The sequence below is a fragment of the Bos indicus genome, chromosome 27, assembly GCF_029378745.1.
Source record: "Bos indicus isolate NIAB-ARS_2022 breed Sahiwal x Tharparkar chromosome 27, NIAB-ARS_B.indTharparkar_mat_pri_1.0, whole genome shotgun sequence".
NCBI classification, from domain to species: Eukaryota; Metazoa; Chordata; class Mammalia; order Artiodactyla; family Bovidae; genus Bos; species Bos indicus.
This window is the reverse complement of record NC_091786.1, coordinates 14,795,062-14,812,890: the sequence shown is the minus strand read 5'-3', so window position 1 is coordinate 14,812,890 and position 17,829 is coordinate 14,795,062. Positions and strand designations below refer to the sequence as shown.

The window sequence follows — 17,829 nt, the reverse complement described above, 5'->3', positions numbered from 1 at the left end:
TGTTTTGATATCTAGCAGACGTGGCCATATTCATCTAATGGAAACACATGGATTTCAGAAAAACAGTGAATGGCTTAGTATTAAAGATTAGTATTACTTTGTAAAGGTGATTAGACACCCCAAGAATTCAGAAAGCTTTTGTATGATAGAGAAATTCCTCATTGGTTGTGGAACCTGAGTGTTTAGTGACTGAATTCATTATGTTGTTGTTTCTCAGCATGTGTATTTAGAGACATAAATAAATGGTCTAAAAAAGGCCAAGAGGTCTCCTCTTGAAATCAGCATGGTTTTATGTTCCAGATTGCAAATATAACCACTAAATCTATTGCAACCATGAAAATTGAAGTGCCCAGAATATGATGATGAAAGAGAGATAATCCAAGTTTGAGTCGCTCATATCTCTTTGCACCCCCCAACTCGTCCACATATGATTTATTAGCACTGGGACAGTGAGCAAAATATTCAACCCCTTTGCAGCTAATACCTAGAAAATGTGGAGAGTCATTCCTTACTTCTGAATTCACAGGTGGTGGGTTAGGCCAGGGGTTTCCCTGGTGGCTCAGATGGTAAAGAACCTGAGATGCAAGTTCGATCCTTAGGTGGGGATCCTCTGCAGGAGGGCATGGCAACCCACTCCAGTATTCTTGCCTGGAGAATCCCATGGACAGAGGAGCCTGGAGGGCTACGGTCCATAGGGTCGCACGGAGTCAGACACAACTGAAGCGACTGAGTATCACACATGCACAAGTTAGAACAGGAAGCCAGTTGGGGTGTCTTCCGTTCCTGAGATGTGTGCAGGGGCATATGTACTCACAAGGCCGTGTGGCGGGACCTCAGGCTCAGGAGGTCCCCATATCCAGTTAAGGACTCACTCCTCCACCTAAGAAATCAACACGATTGATTTTCTTGAGAAGCCCATGCCTTAGGATTCTCTTTGGCGGCTGTGCTGGGAATTCTCTATTGGTCTCTTTGCCTTCCTCCCCCTTCTCTGGCCTGCCTGGAGCCCCTGGAGGATCTCACGGAGAGCCTCAGCTGGACAGCATCGGGGGGACAGCAGAGGCCGGGTATTGATTTCCCCCTGGCTCCCTGCTGGCTACGCCAGCTCCCCCTGCCCTTCAAGCCTGGGGGGACAGGTGCGCGATGGGTGAAAGTGGAATAAGCCCCGGTTGCTTCACCATCTCTTATTGGCCCCCCAGGGCCCTGGCCACCCCTTTGCAAACAACCCCTTGGACAACATACATGTGTCATGCCAGGACCTTGGCTGAGTGAAGCTCCGACTGTTTTGTATTGTACTAGCCCAGCGTGTCATTAAGGAGATCTTGTCTTCCCAGGAAAGGGAGCCCTGAGTGGTAGAGTGGAAAGTTCTACATTTTACCTGACTAAAATGTTCACCCCCTCGTGTCATCATTATTTGCACATGCTATCACCTCAGTTGAGTACCTCCTGATTTCACGTCTTCTCCTTCACTGTGACTATGAAATAGGAGCAAATAAAGAATGCTTTCTCTAGAATTGCCAGATAAGATACAGGATATTCAGTTAAATTAGAAGTTTAGGTAAACAACAAAGAATTTTTTAGGAGAAGTATATTCCATGGAATAATGGGGATATATTTATAGTAAAAAATTGTTTATTTGAAACTCAAATTTAACTGGGAATCTTACAACATTTTTTTGGGGGGGGGCTAAAATAAATATAACAACTCTAACTAGAATGGCCTTCTGAAGTGGGCAGTTCCTGTTCAAAGAAACATTTTCTTTTTTTTTTTTCCTTTTTGTCCTTCCTTATTTTCTTCCTTCCTTCCCCTTGCCCCCATTTTTTAAAGGATTCTATAAACTAATAACTTAAAAGACTCTTGCTCCTTGGAAGAAAAGTTGTGACCAACATAGACAGCACATTAAAAAGTAGAGACATTACTTTACCAACAGAGTTCCGTCTAGTCAAAGCTTTGGTTTTTCCAGTAGTCATGTATGGATGTGAGAGTTGTGCTATAAAGAAAGCTGAGCGCAGACGAATTGATACTTTTAAACTGTGGTGTTGGAGAAGACTCTCAATTGAGAGTCCCTTGGACTGCAAGGAGATCCAACCAGTCCATCCTAAAGGAAATCAGTACTGAATATGCATTGGAAGGACTGATGCTGAAGCTGAAACTCCAATACTTTGGTCACCTGATGCTAAGAACCGACTCGCTGGAAAAGACACTGAGGCTGGGAAAGATTGAAGGCAGGAGGAGAAGGGGACGACAGAGGATGAGATGGTTGGATGGCATCACTGACTCAATGGACATGAGTTTGAGTAAACTCTGGGAGTTGGTGATGGACAGGGAAGCCTGGCGTGCTGCAGTCCGTGGGGTTGCAAAGAGTTGGACACGACTGAGCAACTGAACTGAACTGATAAGCTAATGAGGGCTTCCCAAGAGGCACTAGTGAGAAGCCCTCATTAGTTTATCAGTTCAGTTCAGTCTCCAACTGAGACTCTCCAACTGCCAATGCAGGAGACATAAGAGAATTGGGTTCAATCCCTGGGTCGGGAAGATCTCCTGGAGGAGGCATGGCAATCCACTCCAGTATTCTTGCCTAGAGAATCCCATGGACAGAGGTGCCTGGCAGGCCAGAGTCCATGGGGTCAAAAAGAGTCGGACAGGACTGAGGGACTTAGCATGCATGCATAAGCTAATGAGCTACGCAGACTTAGGAGTGATGCAGGAGCTCTGGAGGGCTGAACTGCTTTTGAGAGAACTTTGAAATTCAGGGAGAAACTTTGGAGGTAGGTGCTGTGTAGCAGAGATGAATCAGTAAGGTGTACAAGGCCAGAGTTTTTTGAGTGAGGGGCCAAGGAGGAAACCTTGGTGGGGGTAGCTGAAAGGACTTTTAAGAACACGGATGTCTGACCCTCAATCTGCAGTTCTTTGCACTGCTCTCAGTCTTCCTCTTCACACCCCACTGAATCCCCAGTTAAGTTTACCCGACTCATGTATATTTCATGTGAGCGGGTTTCTTTGTGCCACGCAGTGAGCGTCACTTCTGGGGTGCCATATGTCATGGCAGCAGGAGTCTAGAAGGAGAGATGCCTGCGATGTACTGAGTGTCATGGGGAAGTGCAAGAATTCAGTGGAAATGGGGTTGGGACAAATCACGTAGAGAGCTCAGAAGAAAGGAGGCTCCAACTGATCTCCAGATTCCATTTGTCGGTGTGACTCTCTACCTTCATATTAATAATGTAAGTTAATGTTCAGAGGTTTTACTATGTGCCAGGTATTCATCTATGTGGTGGTGGTGGTTTAGTTGCTAAGACAGGTCCGACTCTTTGCGACCCCATGGACTGTACCACCAGCTCCTCTGTCCATGGGATTTTCCAGGCAACAATACTGGAGTGGGTTGCCATTCCCTTCTCCAATTCATGTATGTATTCATAGGCGTATGTGTGTACAGAGCTGCATTTGGAGGAGGTGGGGGAGGAGGGAGAGGAGGCAGATCTTCCTTAACACTGTATCTGAAATCCACCTGGGATTTGTGGTTTGTGATGGTGTCAAGAAAGTTTCTACTGATGTTTTGAGCAAAGGGTCCGAGTAATCAAACTACCGGAGGCTCCATTTAGAAAGAGCAGAGAAAAATCGAGAAGAGTTGCAGATGCATTAAAATAGACACGGGTCAGGCAGAAATATGGAGAGGAGAGCTTGTGGGCTGCAGAAGCCAGTACACTGTGCTCCGTTCTGTTCTGTTCTTTTCCGCTTTTGCCCAAGCAATAAAAACAAAAGAGCGAGAGAAGGCCAGGGTGGGTAAGGAAACCAGCTTGAGGAAGAGCAGACTCAGACTGTCACAGCCAGACTGCCAGCCTTCATATATTCATGCAAAGGAAAATCAGCTCAGCTGGGAGAGAAGATTTGAGCAGACGAGGAGATGGAGAGCGACTGTCTCCTGCTGGCTTCCCTGAAAGGCACTGCTTCCCAGAACAAAGGGATGCCCCTGGGGGCCAGCCCGGCATCTGTGATTAAGCCTTTGAAGAATACACCCTCTCACTTCAACTCAAGGCCCAATCCACTAAAAGAATAAAACCCACTTTCCGAACAGGGTTCCGAGATGACCTTCTTGTTGAAAGAGCCCCCTCATCACTTTGAAACCCTTTAATCATAGAAGGAAAGCCAGAGTGGATAGCCTTTCCCTTCTCCAGCGGGTCTTCCCAAACCAGGACGCAAACCGGGGTCTCCCGCATTGGAGGTGGATCCTTTACCAACTGAGCTATCGGGGAAGCCCCAAAGAACAAAACCCACTTTCTGAACAAGGTTCCAAGATGACCTTCTTGTTGAAAGATCTCCCTCTTCACTTCGAAACCCTTTAATGATAGAAGGGAAACCACTGGGTCTGGGATCTTCTTGGGCACTATCCTCTTCCAGGAAGTGGTCGGGACCCTCCCCACTGATGCTCACGTCTTTCATCCTCTGGAGAGGGGTTGGGTCTCGGGACAGTGGGGATGGATGATTTACCTGCTGAGGTCTGAGCTCCCCTTAGAAGGGATGTGTCCCTCTGGGCCAGCCCGGACCAGCCCGGGTGCTGGTGGTGACCAAAGCCATCTCTGGAGGTCTTGTCTCAAAGGCAGTCCCCTGGAGAGGGCCGTAATCAAGGTCTCTGAGGTTCACCGGAGTCTACAGGCACCATGACCAATTGGTATGGAAAGAAGATACAAAAGCTAATGCTAGGTCCTACCTATTGTTGAGAACCAAAGACCCTTTAGGGAAAAAGTGAAGAGACCCAGATGACCACGGGAAAGAAGACCTCATCATCTGAAATGTGAAAATATGGTAGAGCTGTGTGTCCGCTGCACACACAGATCCTAGCTCTCAGTGAGGCCTTATGGGTATTTAAAAAATACAAGGGGGAGAGGTAGAGAATTTAGTTTAGCAGAAATTCTCCAGGAGAATATTCTCTCTCTGCCTCCCTCTCTCACACATACATGTGCACACACACACACACACACACACCCCATAATCCAGTCACATCACAGCTCTACAGTCTAGGGGAGGCCATCACTTTTCACCCATGAGGGAAAGAGCAAAGGATAGTGAGAAAGCCTGTAAACTTTGGGTCTGGAGGGTTGAATGTGAGTGTTGAAAAGAAGAGGGAAATTTCATCAAATGATATTGTAGGGTTTCTGAGACATACAAGTAAAGGACAGAAGTTGTAAATACTTAAAAAAATTTTTGTTTTAATTGCTTCATGCTTCTCTGAATACAGCACATTTTCAAAACTGAATCATATTAGCCCCTGCTTTCATCTGGGTTTCATGCATTTCTTCTAGAGTAATCGAAACAGTTCGAATTAAAAGTAGAGACTGCTGCACGCACGCACACACACACACCCCTCTCCCTACTATTCGAACTTTTTGGCCAACACTGTACAACACCAGGGCTTCCCTAGTGGTTCAGCGGTAAAGAATCCAGTTGCCAGTGCAGGAGACGTGGGTTCAAGCCCTGGGTGGGGAAGATCCTCTGGGGAAGGAAATGGCAACTCACTCCAGTATTCTTGCCTGGCTAATCCCATGGACGGAGGAGCCTGGAGGGCTACAGTCCACGGGGGAGCAAAGAGTCGAACACAACTTAGCAACTAAACAGCAACACTCATAACAAGGTTCTTGAGTATGGGGACCCCACATTTATTCAAATGTGAATCTCTACATCTATCACAATGTACAGTCCATAGGAGCATTTAATAAATGTTAGTTGGAGGAATAAATGAAACGAAGAAGTTCTTTAGTCATTGGATAATTTGCTCAAAGTTTTTATTTATTTGTTAATTCTGTCAATTCACATGTGAAAGCTTTGGTCAGGGTGGAAAAACTAACTCTATAGTTTTGGGCAAAAATAATTGTGTTTGGCTCTCTGGGCTTTAAATTGAAAACATCACTTGTGGAACGCCTGAGCTTCTATGATGAAATAAAAGGTTTTTACTTTGGGATATTTTGAGTCTACAAATTTTCAAAATTATATTTTATGGTTTCTCCTGGTTTGATTAAAAGTAAAGTGTGGGTGTTGAGGAGTAGGCGCTGGCAAAAAGAAAGAACAACAGCAAACAAACAAGGGAACAAAAAAGCCACTTTGATGAAGCATCGTCAGTGAGCTCGATGAAGCATGTTTCATCCCGGTGCCAAATGATGCTCACTAAAATCGCAGCAATTTTTGATGCACTCGCCAATGTTTGTGTTATTTTTACTTTAAAGATGTAACAGATTGCTCCAAAATAAATAATTTAAGCCTCATGTTTCAAATGAGTCCAAGCGCTGTGTCTTTCACTTCTGCACCCAACAGAGGCTCCTCTCGTGTCTATGCCACACTCCACTGGGAGGGCTGTTTTCTTGCTTTGTTTTTCAAAGCGGAGTCTGTTTTTCACCATTCTGTTCCAAACATCAGGGGTTCTGTCATCATTCGGCACTTGAAGCGATAACTCCTCTTTATCCGGGAAAAATGGGAACAAACTCCATGGCGTCTGGATTCGTGATCCGGTGGGAGGAGGGCTTGGAAAGGCTTCGGAGAGAACTCTGGGCTGAGAACATAACCCAAGCCCACGGGAATCTACAGTGTGCACACTGATTCTTTTCTAGACGTCGAGCCACGAGCAATGGGTCAGGTTTTACACACGATGGTCTCAGTTTAACTTAAAATAGCTTCAGACTTGGCCAATTACTTTCACTTGAGATGGCCCATCGTCAATCAGTATTGGACTTCTTACTGGGTTGTTTGCTTTTATGGTATAATCTAAGAGAAAAGAAACATCTATGATTTAAAAAAAAATAATTATAAAAAACCAAGAATGTATGCTGTTCTCTGCTCCCTAAATGAGCGTGAATGGCTTATAAATTCAGAAAATAAAGATGACTTGTAAAAACACCAGAGCAATAAACCGACAGCCTTGTGTCTTCGTTAATGCAGGTCGCCACTGTGAGGTCCATCAGATGACCGGGAACTACATGTGGGACCCCGACACCAACAAGTCATTTGACTTAGGTATCAACAGAGACAGCCGGCTGCCCCTTTGGTGGAACGGATCAGAACCTCTGTGGGTCACTCTGACCAAGGCCAAGAGGAAGGTCTACATGTACTACTGGCCAGGTGAGTGTGCTGACTTCCAGGCCACTCCAGCCTCCCAAACCTCAAAGTACAGTGACATCTCTGAGGACAAGCATGCACGGGGAGGTGTTTAAAGACCAAGCCAGGGTTTGAAAAACTGGGATCTTTGTTCAAAAAACACCTTATGGAAGTGTTCCTTTATATTTTGCTTCATGTAGATGTGTTTGAAGACCAAGCCAGGCTTTGGAAAAGTGGGATCTTTGTTCAAAAAATGGCTTATGGAAGTGTTCCTCTATATTTTGTTGCCCTGTGGCATGTGGGATCTTAGTTCCCAGATCAGGGATCAAACCTGTGTCCCCAGCATTGGCAGGCAGATTCTTAACCACCAGGGAACTCTCCTTTATATTTTGGTTTGAACAGTAGCATCAGACCAGACACTATGCCATCTCTTACCATCCTTGGTTCAGCAATATTTCTGCAGTATAGCATGCATTTTCATGGGCAAAAGTTTGGACACCCAGGAGAGATAAGTAATAGGGTGCTTATTTGCTTTACAGAAGAATTTAGAGTACCAGTTCTGTAGATTTTGAGATCTCCTACAATACTGAAAAGAGAGTTCAAAGCTCTTGCAACTTTTTGGTTGTGCATTAAATGAAGCCTCTGTATTAATAGTCTGCCTGCAGATCGTAGGTCAGTGAGAAACTGAAGGACTTAACTTACTTCAATGAGGGAGATAAGCAGTCATGTAGACTGTCCTGGCAGAGAAGGCAATGGCACCCCACTCCAGTACTCTTGCCTGGAAAATCCCATGGACGGAGGGGCCTGGTGGGCTGCAGTCCATGGGGTCACTAAGAGTCGGACACGACTGAGCGACTTCACTTTATTTTTTCACTTTTATGCACTGGAGAAGGAAATGGCAACCCACTCCAGTGTTCTTGCCTGGAGAATCCCAGGGACGGGGGAGCCTGGTGGGTTGCCGTCTCTGGGGTCGCACAGAGTCGGACACGACTGAAGCGACTTAGCAGCAGCAGCAGCAGCAGCAGACTGTCTTGGAGGCCGCAAGGAGGCTTCAGCATCTCTCATCTTTTTCTTTTGTTCTATTTTTTGGCTGCGCCACATGGCGTGTGGGATCTTAGTTTCCCCAACCAGGGATCGAACCTGTGCTCCCTGTGGTGGAAGCGCAGAGTCTGAACCACTGGACCGCCAGGGAAGTCCGGGAGGCTCTCACTTTGTCAGCCAAAACTCTGTCATTAAGGATGACAGGATTCCATGACAACGAAATAATCGACTCACCTCTGTCTTCCCATTGATGGGACATGTTGCTAGGCAAGTGGGCAGTTTGACTTTTCCACACACGTGGCTGCAGACACTTTTTCCTGTTGCTTCATGGTGCAATCCTAGATGATTGTTCTTGTGGAAGGAGAGATGGGGGAGGCCTAGAAGAAATGAAGGGATACAAGCGGAGAAGCTGCTGGAGGGATTTCGCTGGGCTGGGCTGGTGGCAAAGCAGCCTGATGAAATGGTGAGAGCGTGGCAGGTTCTGGGGGAATTCAGGAGCCTGGAGAGAAGGGTGAGTAAGCCCAGGCTGAGTCACAGGTGGCCCACATCGAGGACGTGGGCCTTGAGCAGGAGTTTGGAGGATGCTGGTTGGCGGCGGTCCCATGGAGAGTGGTTCAGGGCATTCAAGGCCATGCCAGCTCCTGGAGGAGGAGCGTGGAACACAGACAGATGGAGAACAGGGCGACCTGCCATTCTGTGGCAAGTGGTCTAAAGCCACCACCGAGCAGTGAGTCGTGTCCACAGGTGAGCCTGGGACGACCAGGGCGGCTTTCATATCATATCTGCTACTTCACCTCCCAGCAGTTAACAGATAGACCAGTCCTGCTGGCAGATGAAGAGTTGGGGGAGTATTGGAGTTGCTTCAGGAGACACCTGGGGTTTGGTCCCTAATGGCTACCTTGGCTGACGTGAGAAGAAGCTTTCAAGCAAGGGTAGGGTTTAGAAGATGCCATCACCTTAAATGGAGGCTCCATTTTTCAAACAGTTGGACTTAAGATTAAGAAAACAAGTGGGTGCCTCAGCCAAGCTAATCAGACTCCGAGAGGAGGCAAGCTCAGGTTCAGCACAATGTGATGAGGTCCGGAGCAAAACGCTGCTACATTTTGAGGTCATTCTCAGTAATCGGCATCGAAAAGCACAAGGATCCTGGTGCATAGGCCCAGGAGAGGCACAGACGGATTGCACTGTCTTAGGGACCATCTCAGAACAGACCATCAAGATGAATATTGCCCCAATGCTATAAGGGTCACCTTCCACGGTATCGGGTTAATTTAACTTTCCATGTCTTAGAACTTGAGTTCTTCCTGCCTTGAAGAGGACCTCCCCCGGAATCTCCTCCCCTCTCCCCACATGCTTCATCTGCCTATGTTCCCCCTCTCCCATGACCTTTTGGGTGGCTTTGGATGCCGATGCTCGCGGAAAGGCGGGGGAAGACCCTAAAGGAGACAGTTGCCATATTTCAGACTTCTCTCTGCCTTATAACAGAGCATTGCTCTTGATCTCACCTTGGGGCACCTGGCTCCATAACCATAATCAACAATTTGAATTTATATATCACCGAGTAGCTACAAAGTCTTGACGCTAGTTTGCATGTAAAGTATCTTGCTGCATCTCCAAAATGGCTCCTGAAGGGCAAAAAAAGCCAGTCACTTTCTCTGAGTCCCAGCTAATGTGACATGACAAATACACCTTGAGGTCAGTTTAAGGTGTTACCTGTCAGGAGGGCAGAAGCTAAGAAAGATAACCTCCTAGAGTTTCCTCCAAACAAAGATGAGCTAACTGTCTGGCTGTGTGGAAGTCTTGACAGAAATTGGATGAAAAGTCTCTGGCTTCTTAGACACCATCTAGTCCTTGTAAATTGGATCCACAAATTCAGATTCCTTGAGAACCCGCTGGCTCTGAAGGCCCTGCCGCCCAGCCCACGTCCGGTGTGCTCCAGTCCCTCCGTTCTTACTGGCTGACTGCCGAGGCATTAACTGCCCCTGCTGTCCTTTCCCTTCCCGCCTCAGCCCCCTCCAGACACAGCGCCTGGCCTGATGTGGTCCTTGGTCTCTGCAAGATTAAGCAGAGTGCAGTGGCGTTTCTTCCAAATGTGACTTGGTTTTTTCTTCTCAAATCCTCCTCTCCCCTCTCCACTTCCCACTGGACATTGTACAGACCTCTTGACGAGGCCTGGGAAATCTTCGTTGCTCCAGTGAGCTGTGTTATGACACTTCGAGTCTCGCCATGAAGTCAATATTTAGAAGTGCAATTTAGAAATGGCAGGAGTTCAAGTCTTCCTGTCAGGTAGATAAAGCGGCAGACTGAAAAATTGATCACTGGTGAAGAGTCCAAAGGACCCCACCTCAAGTCTTGAGAAATTTAATATTGTAAACAGAGCGTTTATTTCCCCACCCAGTGGTGCCATGGAGCTGTGCAGCAGGGAGATGATCCCCTCAGGAAATGATTCCAGGCCCTAAATCAAATACTTGGAGGGGAGTATTTGACCCTGATCAGAGCACTCCTAGATCCCAGATCAGCCAGGATCTAGGAGTGCTCTGTGAAGGATGAGTTGAGGGTGTATCATCCCCTAACTTTATTCCTGTTCCATATCTCTGGTTCGAAGTCCAGGGGGTTTTATTGAGTGGGGGAAAAGAACAATCTCCAATATTTACTTCAGATGGAGACCAAACCAAGGAGAAGGATGCCCTGAGGAGAGGAGGTGACATGGGGGGATAGAGGGTAAGAAAACCATTGCATGGAGATAGAATCTGAGCTCTGTGTACAACTGAGGTTACTTCACACAATGGCAGAAGTTTTTAAGTTTATTCTCATGACTCTGATGAAACCTCCCCAAAGGAACAAAATCAGCAGCCTTTTAGGAGTCTGTGGTTAAAACTCCTGGAGCAAGCATCTGAAGACTCTGAGTTTACATCTTCAGTCATGATTTTGCAGCACTAACTCCATAACACCAAGCAGTCAGGAAGAACTGGGGGCAAATATTCATACAGCTGGGGATGGTGTTGAGTGTGGATATGGCCTCTATCCTGTGCAGGTGTTGAGACAAATAAGACACCTTATGTGGGGAAAGACACATTTCCAACCGGCTTCTCCTCCCCTGCCTCCCAGAGGTGGGCTGGGTGGGGAGTTAACAGGTGGGTATGTGACCCAGCTCCAGTCCATTTTGTGCCTGCTCAGTCACTCAGTCGTGTCTGACTCTTTGTGACCCCATGGACTGTAGCCCACTAGGCTCCTCTGTCCATGAGGATTCTCCAGGCAAGAATACTGGAGTGGGTTGCCATGCCCTCCTCCAGGGGATCTTCCCAACCCAGGGATCAAACCCAGGCCTCCCACATTGCAGATAGATTCTTTACTGTCTGAGCCACCAAGGAAGCTTCCCAGTCCAGTTTGGGTTATTAAAATCAAGTTGATTTAGTCTGGATAAGTGAGGAGACACTTCCTGGCTACTGATCAGGACTTGCGGGCTGTTCACAGCATCTTGCCCTGCCCCACCATGCTACGTCCCTGACAGCTTTCCCTTGGCCAAACTTAGATGAATCAACTTAGGCTGGGGGCAGTCTAGGAGCCCAGCATCAATCATGCTAATGTGTAAGTTCTTGGATTCTATCTATATGTGACTCCAAACATATGGATTAAAGGCTGGATTTTTTTTTTCAAACATTCAAACACAGGGACCCAGATTTTCACTAAATTTTCCAGTAACGCTGCCAGTTTGGCATTGATCTTTAAGGTGGTTGCAATTTTAGGACCCAAAGAGGCTTTAGTCAGTAAGTAATTTTCAGTTACCTACACTTATAAATCAAGATCTCTTTAGGAAACTGATCAAAACTATGTTCTTTGTTTTTTGAGTTGTTGTTGTTGTTTTTTTTGCTAGAAAAACAAACACATACATACTATACTCACAATTCAGCGCTCATAAATACAAGAGAATGTAGTGATGAGAAATACCAGATGGTCTTTGACATGACAACATATATACATCTATAATATCTAGGAGATTTGGGGTTTTTTTCCCAATGTGAGAGAAACATGTCTTAAAAACTCATCAAAGTATCAATAACAGCCCCCCTAACCCTCTGATTCATGTTGTCTGCCAAGAGTACGCTTGGGTCAGAATTTTCTGAGAGTCTCTGGATGGCATCACTGACTCAACAGACACGAGTTGGAGCAAACTCAGGGAGACAGTGAAGGACAGGGAAGCCTGGTGTGCTGCAGTCCATGGGGTCACAAAGATTCGGACACGGCTTGGTGACTGAACAACAACTCTGGGTTGAGCGCACCTGGGATGCTTTGCTTTGTTTGTTGGTACCTGGGGGTCAGGTCTGCGCCACTGCTGCCGTGGTCTGTCTGCATCAGCAAGGAAAAGGTGACACATTAGCATTTCAAGTCAGCGGTTGTCTCAGAGACACGATTGATCTTTGAAAGCCTCCTTTCGAGGCTCAGCCAGTCCCGCAGCAGAGAGACTGGGGAGGGTGGTGTCGCTCTGGAGTGCTGCCTGCTGCGGACTGCTCCCCCAGCTCTCCTGAGCCTTCAGAGCTGTTCAGCCACAGCCAGGCTCCTCTCACAGGATGGTGTCTCAGCCAAGGTTTCTCAGCAACGTCCATTATAGTCATTGGAAAGCCCTAAAGAGAAACCCAGGGACGTACTCCCATTCTTCATGAATCATGGCAAATCTGCTTCTTCATAAAACATCTTACAAGGGTGTGACTCAGGGCCCGTAATAAGCTCTCAGGAGACAGCCGTGAGCAAAACCAGATACAGGCTCTCCCTGCCTCTGCCCCCCCTCCCCCAGGGAATTTACCATCCATCCAGTCCAGGAGACAGATGATAATCTAATACTTGCCCGGATAAATGAAAAGTCCACTTCTTTAAAGTATAGTGACGAAAAGTCGATTGCCTTATGATCTCATCTAATAGGGGATCTGGTTTCACCCTAGAGGGCGATGTACATTAACACCTGAGGGCATGGCGGGAGGGTAGTGGTAGAAGGAGCATCCGATCTGAGCAGATGACACGTGTTAAGGGATGAGAGGAGCTCGGAAGTTTCAAAAAACCAAGAGAGGAGGATCGACGGGGTGTGGGTGGGGTGGAAAGAAGCTGAGGTCAGGCCGGGCTCCTTGCATGGGCCAACTGAAAAATGTATTCTTATCCTGAGAGGAACTAGAAGTCACTGGAAGGTCTTAAGGAAGGAGGGGACAGTATAGTATGTGAATTTGATAAGAGAACTCTGGCAGGGCCTTGGAGCAGGGAACATAGGCATCCGGAGGGGGTGGACGAAGGGTGGCCAGCCTACCAGGAAGGTCTTGCACGGACCTAGGAGAGAGGTGAGAACAGAGTGGATGAGGGTAGCAGAGGTGGGGAGAAACGAGGGGCTTGGGGACACACTTAGGGGTTAAAATCACCAGGACCTGGTGACGCACTGGATCTGGGATGGAGGGGTTGAGCAGCGACCAGCCGGACACTTGGTTTCTGGCTTACAGATTGGTACAGAGGGAGGGTGAGTCTTTGCCTAACCTGGGAATTGAAAGAGGAGTGGTGTGGAGGCAGAGGAATGTCTGAGTTGACCCTGTCAAGTCACAGGCCCAGAGCTCAGAGAGGGGAGCTGGAGACACATTGAGGTGGTACAGGGAGGACCTCAGGTGATGAAGCTGTGGCGGGGAAGGTCAGCCAGGGGAGAGGTGACAAGCAGAGAGGAGAGGGTCCCAGGCCTGGAGGAAGCTGGCGCTCGAGGATCAGATGGGGCGAGTGAGGCTGCAGAGGAAGCAAAGGGGTTGCTCCAGAAGCAGGAGGAAAGACAGAAGAGCCATGAAAAGTACAACGAAGGAGAGTGACATCACCCTTTGAATGTATGTGATGAGCAGCCTGACGTCACCCCAGGGGCAGGGGAGGGCCCACTGGAGAGCAGGCCAGCTGAAATCTGTTGGCCCCACTTGCTGCAGAGATGAGAGGAAAGAAAAGGTTCCCGGAGAGAGTGGCCATCCCTAGGTTCCCTGCCAAGGGGCACGGTGGGGGTGGCAAAGACAGCATCTGGATTTATTATCTGCAGCATCACTGGCCAGCTCCAAACTCTGTAGCTGTTTAATTTCAGTGTAGTATCAAGAAGGGTTCATAATAATAACCCCACAGTATTGTTTAATTTCCCTCTATTGAAGGAGAGTCTGGGCTTGTATAGTGACAGTGATCATTGTACCTCATCTCATACTGGTTTTTGAAGGAAACAAAATGTACAAAGAATAAAATTTGTCATGATTTTTTTTCCACACTTTTCAATTAAACGGGGGGAAAAAAAACACCTTTTTTGTTCTGGTTAGTGAATCCACTGACTCCTGCTGCTGCTGCTGCTGCTAAGTCACATCAGTCATGTCCAACTCTGTGCAACCCCAGAGATGGCAGCCCACCAGGCTCCCCCATCCCTGGGATTCTCCAGGCAAGAACACTGGACTGGGTTGCCATTTCCTCCTCCAATTCATGAAAGTGAAAAGTGAAAGTGAAGATGCTCAGTCGTGTCCAACTCTTAGCGACCCCATGGATCTCAGCCTACCAGGCTCCTCCGTCCATGGGATTTTCCAGGCAAGAGTACTAGAGTGGGGTGCCATTGCCTTCTCTGACTGACTCCTGCTAGGAGTTGGTATATTCTGATGACAAACAAGCACATCTCAGGTCTCAAGGCAGACAAGGAGTCTGCAGTCAGCCCCCACCGTGGATGATGCTGTGACTACAGCAGACGTGGTACTGGATGCGAATGTGGACAGGTTTCTAGGAGCATCTTAGGCATAAGAAAGGAACATGTGCTAAGGTTCAAAGAGGAGCAGGCCTGGGCACATTGTGTTCATGGAACTACAGAGAATAGGACAAGGTTGCAGCTGAGAGACTAAGGCAGGAGCCAAGAGCTCAGAAACTGGAAATGGCCAGATCTTAACATCCAGGGACTTAGGTTTTAGTAGGTAAAGCAACTTGAGTTCAAGGAACAAGGAGTATTAGTTAGATTAGTATCAGCCGAAGAAACAGATGAGCCCCAGAGTCTCAGAGATTTAGCCTAATGGAAGTTTGTTTATTTTTTTTGCCAATGCAGGAGATGCAAGAGATACAGGTTTGATCCCTTGGTGAGGAAGAGCCCCTGGAGAAGGAAATGGCAACCCACTCCAGAACTCTTGCCTGGGAATCCCATGAACAGAGGAGCCTGACAGGCTACAGTCCATGGGGTCACAAAGCACTGGACACAGTTGAACGACTGACCACACAGACAAAGTCTGAAATGGGTAATTGTGATCAGCAGCTGACACTCCAGATAAGGATACAGACGCTGCTGGAGACTGAAACGTGTCCCCCCAAGTTCCTTCCTTTACCATATGAGCCACCAGGGAAGCCTTCTCGGATCCAAATACCAGGAAACCATTGTTCAGGGAGGAGGCTCTGGTAGGGACACCCCGTGTGCAGCAGTCAAGACGCCTTCCCCCTCCGCCCCCGGGGGGAGCATGACATCATTGTGATCATGCAGTCATTTGCAAGATTTCGATGATCTTGAATCATGTGCCTGAGGCCCAAAGAAGCTGCTCGTGGCTGGTAAGAGGGGGGCGCCGGGGGAGTCCCTCACGCCCCACCTAGGTCTGCTGGGGAGAAGTGTGATCCCTGACCCGGGACAGAGACTTTCCCATCGGACTCCCAGAGGCAGAGATTGCAACCCACTTTGGGCCTCACAATGCCTTGCTGAAGTTTCCTCACTGCCTTCCAAAAGCAGCTGCCCAGCCAGGGTTAGGCACATGCTGCCCCCGCCCTTGGGTTCCTATCAGTCACTTCTTATGCCCAGTGAGTCATTCTCAGTGGAGTTTCCACAATCCTCTCTATTGGATGGGTGCTTCTCATCTCAGCTCTCTGCCCTTGATCACGGGCCAGCCCTTATGGCACCTTGTGCCCAGGCCAGTCCCCCCAGCCCCAGGGTCCCCAGATCAGAAGAGTCCTCCCAGCCCTGTGGGCCAGGCAGACCCAGGAAAGGGTCTCTGAGATCAAAGGCCGAGCTTCCCCCAAGGACTTGTCCCCACAAGCTCCTGTGCCTCCGATGTGTCTCCCTGGAAAAGGTTACATGTGTCTAAGAGAGCTAATTGGCTTAGCTATTTTAATAAGCTCTCCAGAGACACGTATTCAGCGGCCATACACCTGCACAAAATGCAGCTCGCAGGGGTTATTGTTACAAGACCCATCAGAGTTGGCAAGCCGAGCGGCACTTAGAAGGTGAGACCTCTGTTCTAGGAAGTTTGGAGAGGCGTGATTTTCACGGGCTCAGCTTGGTGGTCCTTGGAGGGAGCTGCCAGGAAGCAAGCATTATTCAGGAAAACAGCGGAAAAGTATCAGAGCCAGGAAGTGGATTAGTAAACGGCAAGGAGACCTTGAGGCAGTCACCTCTTCCATCTGAGGCTGTTGCTTTCTCAGCTGTAAAATAGAAAGGGTTGACGTGAGGCTGCTGTGAAGGGCTGTTCCTTGTGTTCGGATGCTGCATCCTTGGGAGCATGGCTGACACTGTCACCATCACAGATTCCCATGTTTATTTTGACAGTATTTTGGCCCATGAGAGTCAAGTGTTGCTAGGATATATTAAAATAATTTTCCAGTGGATGGAAGTTAAGTGTTTTGAAGAAGAAAGCCTTAATTTTTTTTTCTTGTTTGCATAAAGGTGCATGGGATTAGTGGTTCTCTTGGGTTGTCTTTTAAGTTCCGTCTAACTCTTTATTTTCAGCTCAGGATATTTTTATTGGGTTGCTGAGGTGGGAAAACAGACTTCTGACAAAGATAAGATGAGGACCTAGACAATGAGCCCTAATTAAGGGCAGTTCCCTTCCAAGTTCCCTGGGAACCACGAAGAAACAAGATGCAGCAAAGCCAAGGCCTGCCAGACGCTTCCTGCCAAGTTCCCGGCTCGTCTTTGAAACTTCTAGAGCCAGGCCACTGCCCTTGTTTCCCCATAGACTCCTGTGCAGAGATTCAGGAATCCCTGCTTTCCTCAGGCACGGCTAGGGTGACCTAAAGGCCCTCAGTTGACCAGACTCACGCTCCTGGGGAGGCCATGAAAATGTTCTGGAAGCAGCCGCAGGGCGCCCAGGCCCACAGACTGAGCCCGTGGTGGATCCAGAGAGGGGCCCACAGACTCCTGACCAGAGAAACAGCTCATGGGATCCACGCAACACAGCCCCTCCGATGCACTGATTTCCATCAGATAAAGACTAAGGAAAATAAAACCAAGCCCCCACACAAATTCTCCCAGGAATAATGAGCCCTGCCCTCTCCGAAACTACCACTCACTAATTCCATGTTTCACTGCACTGTGGCTGTCTTTGCTGGCTGGCTGTTTACTTTGCCAGTTATTTATTCATTTTGGGCTTTCAGTAATAGAGGTCTAGTGACTGGTTTGCCTTTTGAGATTCCACCCGGGAGAGACCGTTCAGGACAGAGGGCACAGAAGGATTGCACTGGCCCCCGTTTCTGTGTACTTGGGGACTGGGCTCTCCCTTCCCGGATCCATGTGGAGGTATATAGGTTCTATCCAAATTAACTGTTCCCACAGGACTTGCATTCAGGGCATCTCTGCTGAGTTGAGACACAATCCTCTCACTCCATCATCTGGCTTTCTGCTTATCTGCAGAGACAGTGAGCAATAATGCTTGGTTTTCTCTGCAGTGAAGGTTTTCCCTCTCTCTGCTTGGCTGCTAGAGCTTCAGC

General features: G+C 48.0%; 1 protein-coding gene and 1 long non-coding RNA gene across 5 annotated transcripts in view; one reads left to right on the top strand and one right to left on the bottom strand.

Moving 5' to 3' along the window:
* ENPP6 (ectonucleotide pyrophosphatase/phosphodiesterase 6) overlaps positions 1-17,829 on the top strand; it is a 103,481-nt gene that overhangs the window by 46,720 nt on the left and 38,932 nt on the right. For all 4 annotated transcript variants that reach the window (XM_019953564.2, XM_019953561.2, XM_019953563.2 and 1 more), the window contains one exon: positions 6,922-7,101. In XM_019953564.2, coding sequence (XP_019809123.2) covers positions 6,945-7,101 — 157 coding nt within the window. In that variant the 5' untranslated portion in view covers positions 6,922-6,944. The remainder of the gene's footprint in view (positions 1-6,921; positions 7,102-17,829) is intronic.
* LOC109553508 (uncharacterized) overlaps positions 5,799-17,829 on the bottom strand; it is a 32,220-nt gene continuing 20,189 nt past the window's right edge. The window contains exons 2-3 of the long non-coding RNA XR_002180049.2: positions 8,353-8,495; positions 5,799-6,747 (exon numbers count right to left, since the gene is read on the bottom strand). This is a non-coding gene — a long non-coding RNA (uncharacterized lncRNA). The remainder of the gene's footprint in view (positions 6,748-8,352; positions 8,496-17,829) is intronic.